Source organism: Hypomesus transpacificus, chromosome 22, assembly GCF_021917145.1.
Source record: "Hypomesus transpacificus isolate Combined female chromosome 22, fHypTra1, whole genome shotgun sequence".
In the NCBI taxonomy this organism is placed as follows: domain Eukaryota; kingdom Metazoa; phylum Chordata; class Actinopteri; order Osmeriformes; family Osmeridae; genus Hypomesus; species Hypomesus transpacificus.
The window spans coordinates 13176476-13188431 of NC_061081.1; the positions used below are offsets into that span (position 1 = coordinate 13176476).

General features: G+C 41.8%; 3 protein-coding genes across 3 annotated transcripts; all 3 read right to left on the bottom strand.

Moving 5' to 3' along the window:
- Positions 1-743: 743 nt before the first annotated feature.
- LOC124483816 (BTB/POZ domain-containing adapter for CUL3-mediated RhoA degradation protein 3-like) lies at positions 744-5823 on the bottom strand. The gene is made up of 7 exons (XM_047044354.1): positions 5161-5823; positions 4341-4554; positions 3860-4029; positions 3419-3505; positions 3264-3316; positions 2968-3163; positions 744-2361 (listed from the first exon to the last, which is right to left on the bottom strand). Exons 1-7 carry the CDS (start codon positions 5161-5163, stop codon positions 2143-2145), a joined length of 942 nt encoding a protein of 313 aa, XP_046900310.1. The 5' UTR covers positions 5164-5823; the 3' UTR covers positions 744-2142.
- A 915-nt stretch (positions 5824-6738) lies between these two features.
- Positions 6739-7805, bottom strand: LOC124483826 (high choriolytic enzyme 1-like). The gene has a single exon (XM_047044364.1). The coding sequence runs from the start codon at positions 7649-7651 to the stop codon at positions 6860-6862; it is 792 nt and encodes a 263-aa protein (XP_046900320.1). The 5' UTR covers positions 7652-7805; the 3' UTR covers positions 6739-6859.
- A 2761-nt stretch (positions 7806-10566) lies between these two features.
- Positions 10567-11590, bottom strand: LOC124483827 (high choriolytic enzyme 1-like). Its single transcript, XM_047044365.1, has one exon. The coding sequence runs from the start codon at positions 11477-11479 to the stop codon at positions 10688-10690; it is 792 nt and encodes a 263-aa protein (XP_046900321.1). The 5' UTR covers positions 11480-11590; the 3' UTR covers positions 10567-10687.
- Between the last annotated feature and the right edge of the window lie 366 nt (positions 11591-11956).

Consider the following 11956-nt stretch of genomic DNA (forward strand, 5'->3'; position numbering starts at 1 on the left):
CATCAACTGCTGATGTTTTCCTTGGTCTACCTGTTCGACGTCTGTTACTTAGTACACCAGTAGTTTTCTTCTTCTTCAGGACATTCCAAATGGTTGTACTGGCTATGGCCAATGTTTCTGCAATGGCTCTGATTGATTTTCCATCTTCTCTAAGACTCACAATTGCTTGTTTTTCACCCAAAGACAGCGCTCTGGTTTTCATGTTGTTTTCACCTCTGAATACAGTCTGCATAGACAAAACCTATCTTACCCAATCTGAACCTGAGTGTAGACATTCAGTGGTATTTATTGATTGAATAATGTATGTAATAGGACACACCTGGGCAACAAAACACACCTGTCAGTCACATGTTCCAATACTTTTGCTCACGTGACAAATGGGTGGGTTCGAACAAAAAGGTGATATTTTCTAATTTGTGCATCAGATCCTGATGTAAATACCTGGAAATAAAAGCTGAAACGTTGATCTCTGGTTTCACATTCATCGTTTGATGTCAAGCCCAAATGTTTTCAGTCTACAGCAAAAATAAAGGAATTGGCCTCACTGTTCCAATACTTTTGGAGGGCACTGTACATTTTTGGTATTATTTTCAGTAGATTTCATCATCCCATTTTATAGAGATTAGTAATATACAAGATGGATGGTCCAAAGGCTGCGATTACAAAAGCGAATGTGTCAATTTTTATAGTTTCTCCCAAGGATGCAATACCATATTCACAATAAAAAAATATATAACCACATGTGTACTCAGAAAAATCTTTATTTCTAGAAAAGTTGATAAATACAGTGCAAAAGACAGTTCTACATGTGAAATGATTAACATTCTCTGATAGGAAATGATGTACGTTCCACTTATCATGTTTGTTCAATGATTTCACCTTCAGTAGTCCCAGCGATCAGCATTTTCACAAAAGAAAAACTGATATTCATTCACCTGCATCCTAAAAAAAAATCATTGAGAAGGCTACATGTCACTAAAACAGTGTTAACATGACTCAGCACTCCGCATTAAGAACACTCACATTACAGGTATGGTCAACCCTGTTCCTGGAGATCTACTGGGTCTAAACTGTTGGTTTTCACTCCAATCCAAATTTACCATAGCTTACTTTCATAATTCACTTTCATAATTCACTTGTTGACAAACTGAATTGGATTAGACACAACAGGGTAAGACTAACTACAGGAGGGTCGCTCTGCAGAAACAAGGTTGGCCAAGACTGACATCAGGAATATATTGTAGTTGTGGCCACAGTACGCCCTCTGCTGGAGTAAAGTAGCACACACACAAAACCTCCTTGGTTTGACCCATGATTTGATCTGCTGGTGGCGTTTTTTGTAACAAGAGCAATACTAATACAGTACATATACTCATATTCATACTATCAATATAATTTCACTATAGAAAAATATGTTTTAAAAAGAACTGGAAGATTAATGGTTGGAGTGTAGCATCTTTACACAATATGTATAATAACTGGAATACAATCGATAAAATATATGCCTGTGGAACATTTTAAAGCAATGTAAAGTGTCTGGATAGTTTGTAGATTGTACTTCAATGCAAACACATAAGGCACAGCCTCCTGGGTGAAGGCAACATGATGAATCCTAAAGACAAAACTCATAAGCATCCCTGACTGGGAGCCCAGGGACGGAGGTGGTTTGGGAAGACCGTTGAGTTTGGTTCACTAGCAAACCCTGAGAGGGGCTTCTGGAAAGATCAACAGTGATGTGGTCTGATGATGCCATTAAAAATCACCATGGAGTTCTAATCATACAGTACTAATGAGAGATACAGGTGACCATTGTTCTAGTGAGGGCACTAGAGGCCCAGTAGTCAAGGGGTAAAGTGTGACTGTGTCAAAAAATCTTTGGTAACAGTTATAGATATGCCCCCTGGTGGTGGTGTCAGGTATTTAGTGTACAGGTTAGTGGGTGTGGTCACAGGAGTTGGGTGTGTTTACAGGTCAAGTAATTTAGTCATTACTAGCCGTCATGGTTACTGGTGGTGGGTAGTGCAGTTACTGGCTGTTGCAGTGGTTACTGGTTGTCGTGGCTGCTGGCGGTGATGGGTGCGGTTACTGGCCGTTGTCGTGGATACTGGCGGTGATGGGTTCGGTCCCCGGCCGTCGTCGTGGTTACTGGTGGTGGTGGGTGCGGTCATCGGGCCGTTTGATGTGAATGCGTCGGATCCTCTCGATACGTTCTCGCTCCTCGTCCTCGTCCAGGTGGTGGGAGCGGCCCGCGGCGCCCCCCGTGGCCTCCAGCAGAGCGTTGTCAGGGCCACGCCCATCCTGGGACTCATACAGCAGGATGTTGAGGGTCTCCTCATAGATTCGGGCCTCTGGAAACTCCACCTGAGGGTAGAGGATCGGCCTTACAGAACACCTAGCTCTGGTAGACACTGGGATGTCCTAAGATGTTTGTTTCCATTCTGACTAACAAGGGCCTGGTTTCCCAGAATCGTTAAGAAGCTCTTAACGCTAAGAGCTTCTTAGGAATGTTCTAAGAGCGTTTTAAGAAGCTCTTAGCATTAAGAGCTTCTTAACGAATGTGGGAAACCCAGCCAAGGGTGTCAAGCATTAGGAACACCAGGCACTTGGAACACTACAACACCAGGCACTTGGAACACTACAACACCAGGCACTTGGAACACTACAACACCAGGCACTTGGAACACTACAACACCAGGCACTTGGAACACTACAACAATAATGCCCATGGTCAGGGGGAAAAGTGGGAATGACTACCCCGGACCCCAAAGGAGGGAAGGGCTCTCAAAGTTTGGAATGAGGACAGGAATAACCAAAATAGGGAGAAGTGGCCAAATTTGAAGGTTAGGGTCTCTTCATGGGGCCCACAATTAGCGGCGCCCATGTCCATTGTAACTAACAAATGTGTTAAAAAGGTTTATATTTATATACGGTTTGTATATTAAGGCTTGCTCTCGTTCTGGCAGTTACCTTGGTCTGCTTCTTCTCCGTGGCGTAGACGATGGAGGTGCAACACACCTCGGCGATCTTGCGGCCCTGACCGTAGAACGACCAGCAGCAGATCTCGTCTCCGATCACGTCCTTGATGAAGAGCACACGGCCGTTGAAGCGAAGGGAGAGCTTGTCAAACAGCTCAATGTTCTTCAGCATGTTGTCATCAGAGTTGCTAGGAGACGGAACGGAACCCATTTGTTAATTATTTCCGTACACACCTGCCTCAGGCTAAGGCATTGTGAGGAGAGAATATTTGAACTTGTGATTTTCACCTGGTATACGAGTACTTGTTATTGCTTCGGTTGTACAACAGTTTGACCGTAGGCTACAAAACATTGAGAAAATGAGTTATACATTCTGAATGAATAAAAAATGGCATGTGACTTCAATGCTTGTCATTAGCGACGTTGCCATGGCGGTAGTCAACCTTGTTGGAGGTAGTGATGAGTCTCTGCTCCTCCTTGGAGGACGTCACCAGGGGAACTTTACAGAACGGCTCATAGGTGTCCTTGTTCTGGAGACACCGGGAACAGAAATGACAGGGACTGACATAGTAGTTAAAGTGCCACACACACACACACACAACAACAGTCGTGAGTGCTTTAATTACAGCCCTCGGACGTTCCCCAAGCTGAAGGGGGTGTTTGCGGGCGCCACAAGAGTGGCAGTACATTGTTGTAGCCCCCTTTGCCAATTACATTATGTAATTTCATAGTTTCTAATGTTTTCTACGTCTAACTATATCGGTAACTATGGACACACTGAGTCTCTTGTTCATACAAGGAAGGAATTATTATAAATAATAATAAAAAAATATCCATTTAATTTTCTTCAAGATTAATTAAGTACATTTCATTCAATTGAACACCTGTAAGGCTGCGTGACACTCGTCTGACAGGCCCTGCACCAGATAGTACTTGGCTTCAGCCAGAAGCTCCTCCACTTCCCGTCTAATGTCGGGTAGGGGCACCGCGCCATCACGCAGGTAATTCAGGATGGTTCCGAAGTGCTTCCCACATCTGTCAATCAGAATCCAGCCTGTAGGAAAAACGCAGCCCAGAGGTCGATCAATCACCAACTGCCATCGATCGTGAGCTTTGTTGTGCGAGTGTACTGCACCCAAATATAGTTAGAACCACACATTTCTTATTTTCCGCTCTGCTTTTATACAGTTTTTGTCTCTCGCTTTGGATAAAAACGTCAGATAGATTATTTAAATGTAAAATGGACTGCAACTGGACATTTATTAGTAATGTTGTTGAGAAGCACTTTTTGTCATATTGGCTTAAACAAACATCACATCCTGATCCTGACATGGTTCGGGAGGATTCACATAGATTCACCAATACCTTCACTGTCAGTGAGAACTTCCATCCTGCCACTGAACATGGCCTTGAGCATGGTATCCTGTTTAGTCAAGGTCTGCATTGTGGTGTAGTAGAGGGCACCACCCACATTCAGCTTCACGTATTTGGAACTCGGACAGGAACCCTTGAACGAGGTGGTACGAGTTGTAGCCGCTGGAAGCGGCGAGTTCACCGCACTCACTCCTGACATCTCTTCCTGTGTGAATATATATATATTTTTTTACACATCAGTGTCACTGTGGTTAAATAAACTGTTATTGCCATGATGGTGTGGGTTTGTAGCTATTTATAACCCATAGCCAAGAAAGAAGGCATTACAAAAACTGCTGATCAGTATCGGGTCCCGACAGTACTGCAGAGCCTGGGGTTCATTACTTGTCAGCCTAATGCCGTTAGCTAACAAGCTAGACATTGCGCAATCTAACCTTACTAAAAAAGTCTAATTATCTTTCCCAAAAACATTTAAACAACGCAGTGGTTTGCTTCTTGCCTATTAAACAGATACTTGGGATAGTTAACTACAATCCATAACACCTTGGAAAGGAAAAAGCCAGCCTATCTTGCGAACAACTAGCTAACTTGTAGTAGTGTAGTAGTGTGTAGGCTACTGTAGCCATGATGGTTGAAAAACTGGTGCCTGTATGACATGACGCCAGACCATCTTTCTGAACAGATCTGGACACAAAAACATACTATACGACACAATAACAATTTTGTTTTACATGTGTGACCACAAGCTTGACCTGTGGAGTCTATTATATATTTAACCCAACGTTACGTATTTAACGGGAAAGCGACTTACCATAGAACCCTTGATCAGTCAGCCTTGAATAACCAAGTTGGCAATCCAGCACGTTTCCGTTTAAAGCAGCCCAGATGACGTTTTCACAAAGGAATGCGCACGTTTAAGTCAATATTATGTAAAGACTTGAAATTTGACTCACACGTTAAATCCACGGGTTAACCAGAATGATCACCTTTTAACTAGCTAAATATATTCACCCTAAAAACCTGGTTTAAAATCCAAGCATCGATAGATTAAAAACGACGAGATGCAGTCCCTCGTCGAAAACCTTGCAACAAAAAGTAAAATGTATTTTTTTAAATAAAAGGTTTATTTATGTCTTTGTCTGCGGCCTGTAGGTAGAGTTGCAGACACATTGGCAGTCAGCCAGTCTTGCGCAATCAAAAACATCCTCCCTGCCTAAACCCAGTTTTCCCACTCAGTATGGTAGGCTACGTTTTAAACCAGGTTTTAAGGGTGAATATATTTAGGTAGCCTAATGTCAGAGAATGTACTAAGGGAGAGACAGACGGGCTCCGGTAATTATAGGTGCGTTCGACTTCATGCTGCCTTGAAGCTGAGAATGCTTAAAGTCAGTCGGTCTGACGCCGGCGCTGCATGAAGTCGAACACACGTTGTTGAGAATGACTTTTTGCAGTGTTCCCAACTATCGCGAGACAAACCTACGCTACCGCAGATTCAGAAACTTTATTTATTATACAAGAACAAAAAGAGAGACAAGTGCCAAATTTGAAACATATTTTCTATGTTATAAAACTTTTTTCTATATTTAGAATTATAATTTTTTAAGCTTTGAAAAAACAAAACTTTTTCGAAAAATAAATAAATAAATTGGATATGAGTTATTTTACAACCTTTTGAGAAAACAAATGGTTTTGAATCCAGGCATGATATTTATCCCATACACACGTTGTTAACATAAGCTATTGCTCTCTTAACCCTACACTCAGATGTAAGTATCTAGCTTTTTTTTTCATCGACGATAACAGGTCTCCCTCAAAGAGATCTCTCCCGTTTCCAGATTAGAAACTGAGAAAGACATGTTACATAACATTATCCAGAGAACAAATATGATAGACCAATTACTTATGTGAGTTAACATGAACGACTAGCAAACAAGCTCACAGAGGGTTCATTATAATGTATTTAAAAAAGTTAGGTAGCCCTGCTAACGTTAAAGCTAAAATCCTAGATAGCTAGAGCTAGTCTAGCTAGCTACTTTTACTGTGTGAGTTAGATAGCTAAACGTTACAATTGTAATTGTACCTGTAGCTCGAAAAGTAAAATTGTAAGCCCTTTTCCCTCATGCTTGAGGGCAGTAACATTATGTCCATCGTTGATTGTCATTTTGGAAAGGCAACCCAAACTCCTCTACAAAAAGGCATTGTGTTTGAGAACTAACACACTGCTAGCTACCGGAAGTTGTTGCCTTGGCTTATGCAATATGCGGAAGTGATGCATGCATAGTGGATTGAAGTGGGTGTATGCAAGTTAAAGCGGCAATGAACAGACATTGAAACATGTTAGCTTTTCTGATGTACGTTTTATTTATACTAATTTAATTCTGTAATAATTTGAAGGTAACCTTCAACCACAAATCAAAACCCATGAAAGTGATGAAGACTTTGAAAACACTGGTGTGCCTCTGCTTCAAAGTATTTTCATCATTCTCTTGTTCTCTGACTTTGTCTTCGTCTTAGCACTGATATAGTTTATTGATCCTCTCGATATCAATTCTTGAGAATGTGGTTGCCCGGCCGATATCAACGTTAGGATTGGGTATAGGTACAATTACATCAACGTTAGGGTTGATGGCAAAAGCTCGTCTTGGATACTGCATGACTGAGGCGTAGTCATAGGTAGTGCCAAGATTGTTGGTGTCTGATTTGGCAAAGTTATACTTCATGCCTGGATCAATGTTGGCAAAGTTGATCGAAACGTACTGGTCACGGTCACTCCTGGTGTGCTCGTGCTGGAAGCCCAGGGCATGAAGGGTCTCATGTTGAATGATTTTTTTTTCCATACAACCGCGTTTGTTGATGGAGAGCACCTGTGGACCCTGCTGTTTCCCAAGAGAGGAAAAGCAGCCGTCCTGGCTCAAAACGCTGATGTACTCGCTCTCCCCTGTACGGGGCACAAAGCGAATGCAGGAAACTGGAGTAAATGATCTCAGGGCGGTCTCAATCATCTGCCTTTCACTGGCAGAGTACTCAGGGCCGATTGTGTAGGCTATCACCACCTGACCATTTGAGGATTTCTTCCACTTGCATGAGTCCCCTTGATAGCACCTCATGGCATTTCTGTTTTTTGGTGCGATCAGGTCTCCCTCCAGAAGAAGCTCACTGGATTGGTTGTTTGTGGCCAGAATGCCGCCGGGGGACATATGTAGATCTTCATTGGTGTGTTCTCCATGTTCATGGATGGGATGGGCTTGGGAGAGTCCCAACAGCAGCAGCATTAGGAGAGACAAAGAGGTGCTGATCTCCATCTTCAGGGTCTGGAGGTTCAATCTGGCTCTGGGTCTGGATGGGAAGTTTTCTTGGTCTGGTCTCCTTGGAGATGCTTTGCTCCTTTTGGCTGGATGTCTGAGTCTGGTGAGTCCTGGTGTTTTATACTCTCCTGTAAAGGTGTGTCTGCACGGGGGATTAGGGCTTTGGGTTGTGGCTGATTGTCCTAATAATCATTTGAGGACACAGCAAAACTAGCATCGCAACGCCCTGCAACTCCCTGTCCATTAGGGGAAAAGACATGTTTGCTTGAAGTAAGTTTACTCATCTCAATCTGGATTCCTTGAATGAATGAGTTATTGAGACAGTGTCAAGTATTTCCTAGTTGTAAATGACTAAATCCACTCATTATCAAAGTTTAAAGGTATAGTACTCCTTCAATGTAATAATATAATAGCTGGTACTAGGTTTGTTGATTTAGGAAATGATTCATCAGATGTATGTCTGTTTTTCTCATGCATTATTTTAAATAAGGGATAGAAAAACGTGCATGGCAGTAACATTAAGGCACAGCATGTACCATTGTTCATTCTTTATCTGAATCTTCCCGTTTTTATTAGAGAACAAGCACCAAAAACCTTATTTTCTGATTTTATACTTTTCAGAAAAAGACATTGGTAGGCTCAATTTGACCATATAATGCAGTCAGGACCCTCTGGACCTGATATTGCAATGGCCTTTTCCCTTCATGGGCAGGGAGTGCAAGCAATGTTGATAGTGTACTCAAGATGCTTATGTAGATCAGCCACAACCCAAAGCCCTAATCCGTTGTGCCGACACACTTGTAGAGGAGAGTGTAAAAAAAAAACAGGACTTCAATTAATTCCTGGTCCAGGACTAATATTAATCATTCCTTACTCTTTGAGATGTTTGGACATATGGTCAATAAGTAACGGGTATACTATTAAGAAAAAGCTGAATACTGTTATAAACACAATGACTTTTGGTTTAGAAGATAAAGCATGCTTTGAAAAACTTTAGTTTTACTGTTTGAATAAAACACCTCATTAGGTGCACCAGTTCAACTGCTTGTTATACAAATATCTAATCAGCCATTTACATGGCAGCAACTCAATGCATCTAAACATGTAGACATGGTCAAGACAATCTTCTGAAGTTCAAACAGAGTATCAGAATGGGCAAGACAGGTGATTTATAGGCCAACAGGCAGTGGCGATTTTAGACCCTTTTCAGGGGGGCTCCTAAAAAAGGGGACAATTCTTAGTTTTTTCATTCATTCAATATTTTGCATAATAATACATACATGCATTCATTGTTATCTAGTGAAATTAAGGATTTATTACAGGCATGCAAACTCCTCACCTTTAGGTGAGACTCACCTTTTTGAAACCTAAATGGGGGGGGGGGGGGGGGGGGGGGGGGGGGGGGGGGGGTCGTGGCGGGAAGTGGCCAACACATCATTTTACCTGTGCTTCCCAAATGTACAATTGGCTCTGGAATCAATCGCCACTCCTAATGCCTAAACCACACAGCCAATCATAGGCTGATTGGGGAGAGGTTTACAGACCCATCTTACATCATCTAGTACAAACAATTTTAATGCAATATAAAAAATTATGTTTATTGGATGTTTGTCAGCTTTACAGTAAGTGATGCTTTTGACGTTTGCTTTTTAAAGTAGTTCAATACAGGTAATCTTGTTTGTTTTTTTTTGTTTTTATGATGTATGCTATACAAAAAAAATCTTTACGGTTAAAAGAACATGACTTTGTTTACAAGAGCACAGATTCTACATAGATCTAGCCTCTTAATTCTGCTTTCAAAGTGCACCAGATTCATGCATTTAACTTTAAAATGTAATAAAGATCCTAGAGGGTCGGGGATTTGCCGTATCCTTCTCACTTTTTTAAATTTATTTTTTTACCCCTGACCTGTTTGCATGCCTGTCATTAGCAAGGGGGTTGAGCACTTTTGCAAGTCACTGTATTCATGTCACATTCTCATTGGGGGCTGAACACCCCTCAAGGTCTGATCCTAAAATTGCCCCTGCCAACAGGTCATAAACTTAGTAAATGCTGAATTAAATAAGAGGTGCCGTAGTAAGAGTCGTTCTGATGAACGCTGTCAAACCATTAGCCTTTTTACATTACAAGTGCTGTAGAATGTAGCAGTCTACAAAAAAAATATCAACTCTTTCTTTTAGATAGACATACTTTAAAAACAAAGGAGTCAAGGACACGTTATATGTACATGTACAGAGTTGTAATTAACTACACTTACACTCAGATTGTGCGGATTGTAACTTTTTTTCATCGACCGATAACAGGTCTCCTTCACGGAGAAACCTTCCCGTTTCCAGATAATTTGTTGTTAGAAACTGAGAAAGACATGCTACATTACATTATCTGCAGAACAATTATAACAGACCAATTATTCATGTGAGTTAACATTAACGATTAGCGAGCAAATTCACTGATAATTGAGTACATTATAATGTAGCAAAAGATTGTTAGCTATAGCTAGCCTAGCTAACGTTAAAGCTAAAATCCTAGATAGCTAGAGCTAGTCTAGCTAGCTACTTTTACTGTGTGAGTTAGATAGCTAAACGTTACAATTGTAATTGTACCTGTAGCTCGAAAAGTAAAATTGTAAGCCCTTTTCCCTCATGCTTGAGGGCAGTAACATTATGTCCATCGTTGATTGTCATTTTGGAAAGGCAACCCAAACTCCTCTACAAAAAGGCATTGTGTTTGAGAACTAACACACTGCTAGCTACCGGAAGTTGTTGCCTTGGCTTATGCAATATGCGGAAGTGATGCATGCATAGTGGATTGAAGTGGGTGTATGCAAGTTAAAGCGGCAATGAACAGACATTGAAACATGTTAGCTTTTCTGATGTACGTTTTATTTATACTAATTTAATTCTGTAATAATTTGAAGGTAACCTTCAACCACAAATCAAAACCCATGAAAGTGATGAAGACTTTGAAAACACTGGTGTGCCTCTGCTTCAAAGTATTTTCATCATTCTCTTGTTCTCTGACTTTGTCTTCGTCTTAGCACTGATATAGTTTATTGATCCTCTCGATATCAATTCTTGAGAATGTGGTTGCCCGGCCGATATCAACGTTAGGATTGGGTATAGGTACAATTACATCAACGTTAGGGTTGATGGCAAAAGCTCGTCTTGGATACTGCATGACTGAGGCGTAGTCATAGGTAGTGCCAAGATTGTTGGTGTCTGATTTGGCAAAGTTATACTTCATGCCTGGATCAATGTTGGCAAAGTTGATCGAAACGTACTGGTCACGGTCACTCCTGGTGTGCTCGTGCTGGAAGCCCAGGGCATGAAGGGTCTCATGTTGAATGATTTTTTTTTCCATACAACCGCGTTTGTTGATGGAGAGCACCTGTGGACCCTGCTGTTTCCCAAGAGAGGAAAAGCAGCCGTCCTGGCTCAAAACGCTGATGTACTCGCTCTCCCCTGTACGGGGCACAAAGCGAATGCAGGAAACTGGAGTAAATGATCTCAGGGCGGTCTCAATCATCTGCCTTTCACTGGCAGAGTACTCAGGGCCGATTGTGTAGGCTATCACCACCTGACCATTTGAGGATTTCTTCCACTTGCATGAGTCCCCTTGATAGCACCTCATGGCATTTCTGTTTTTTGGTGCGATCAGGTCTCCCTCCAGAAGAAGCTCACTGGATTGGTTGTTTGTGGCCAGAATGCCGCCGGGGGACATATGTAGATCTTCATTGGTGTGTTCTCCATGTTCATGGATGGGATGGGCTTGGGAGAGTCCCAACAGCAGCAGCATTAGGAGAGACAAAGAGGTGCTGATCTCCATCTTCAGGGTCTGGAGGTTCAATCTGGCTCTGGGTCTGGATGGGAAGTTTTCTTGGTCTGGTCTCCTTGGAGATGCTTTGCTCCTTTTGGCTGGATGTCTGAGTCTGGTGAGTCCTGGTGTTTTATACTCTCCTCTACAGGTGTGTCTGCACGGGGGATTAGGGCTTTGGGTTGTGGCTGATTGTCCTAATAATAATTTGAGGACACAGCAAAACTAGCATCGCAACGCCCTGCAACTCCCTGTCCATTAGGGGAAAAGACATGTTTGCTTGAAGTAAGTTTACTCATCTCAATCTGGATTCCTTGAATGAATGAGTTATTGAGACAGTGTCAAGTATTTCCTAGTTGTAAATGACTAAATCCACTCATTATCAAAGTTTAAAGGTATAGTACTCCTTCAATGTAATTATATAATAGCTGGTACTAGGTTTGTTGATTTAGGAAATGATTCATCAGATGTATGTCTGTTTTTCTCATG

Bases quoted from the DNA above. Each gene is read 5' to 3' on its own strand.
- LOC124483816 (XM_047044354.1), bottom strand. The intron at 3,506-3,859 runs GTGTTCAATTGA...CGGTGTCTCCAG, and splicing joins AGTGTCACGCAGCCTTACAG to AACAAGGACACCTATGAGCC. The intron at 3,164-3,263 runs GTGAAAATCACA...TCCGTCTCCTAG, and splicing joins AACAAGTACTCGTATACCAG to CAACTCTGATGACAACATGC.
- LOC124483827 (XM_047044365.1), bottom strand. From the start codon at position 11,479: ATGGAGATCAGCACCTCTTTGTCTCTCCTAATGCTGCTGCTGTTGGGA.
- LOC124483826 (XM_047044364.1), bottom strand. From the start codon at position 7,651: ATGGAGATCAGCACCTCTTTGTCTCTCCTAATGCTGCTGCTGTTGGGA.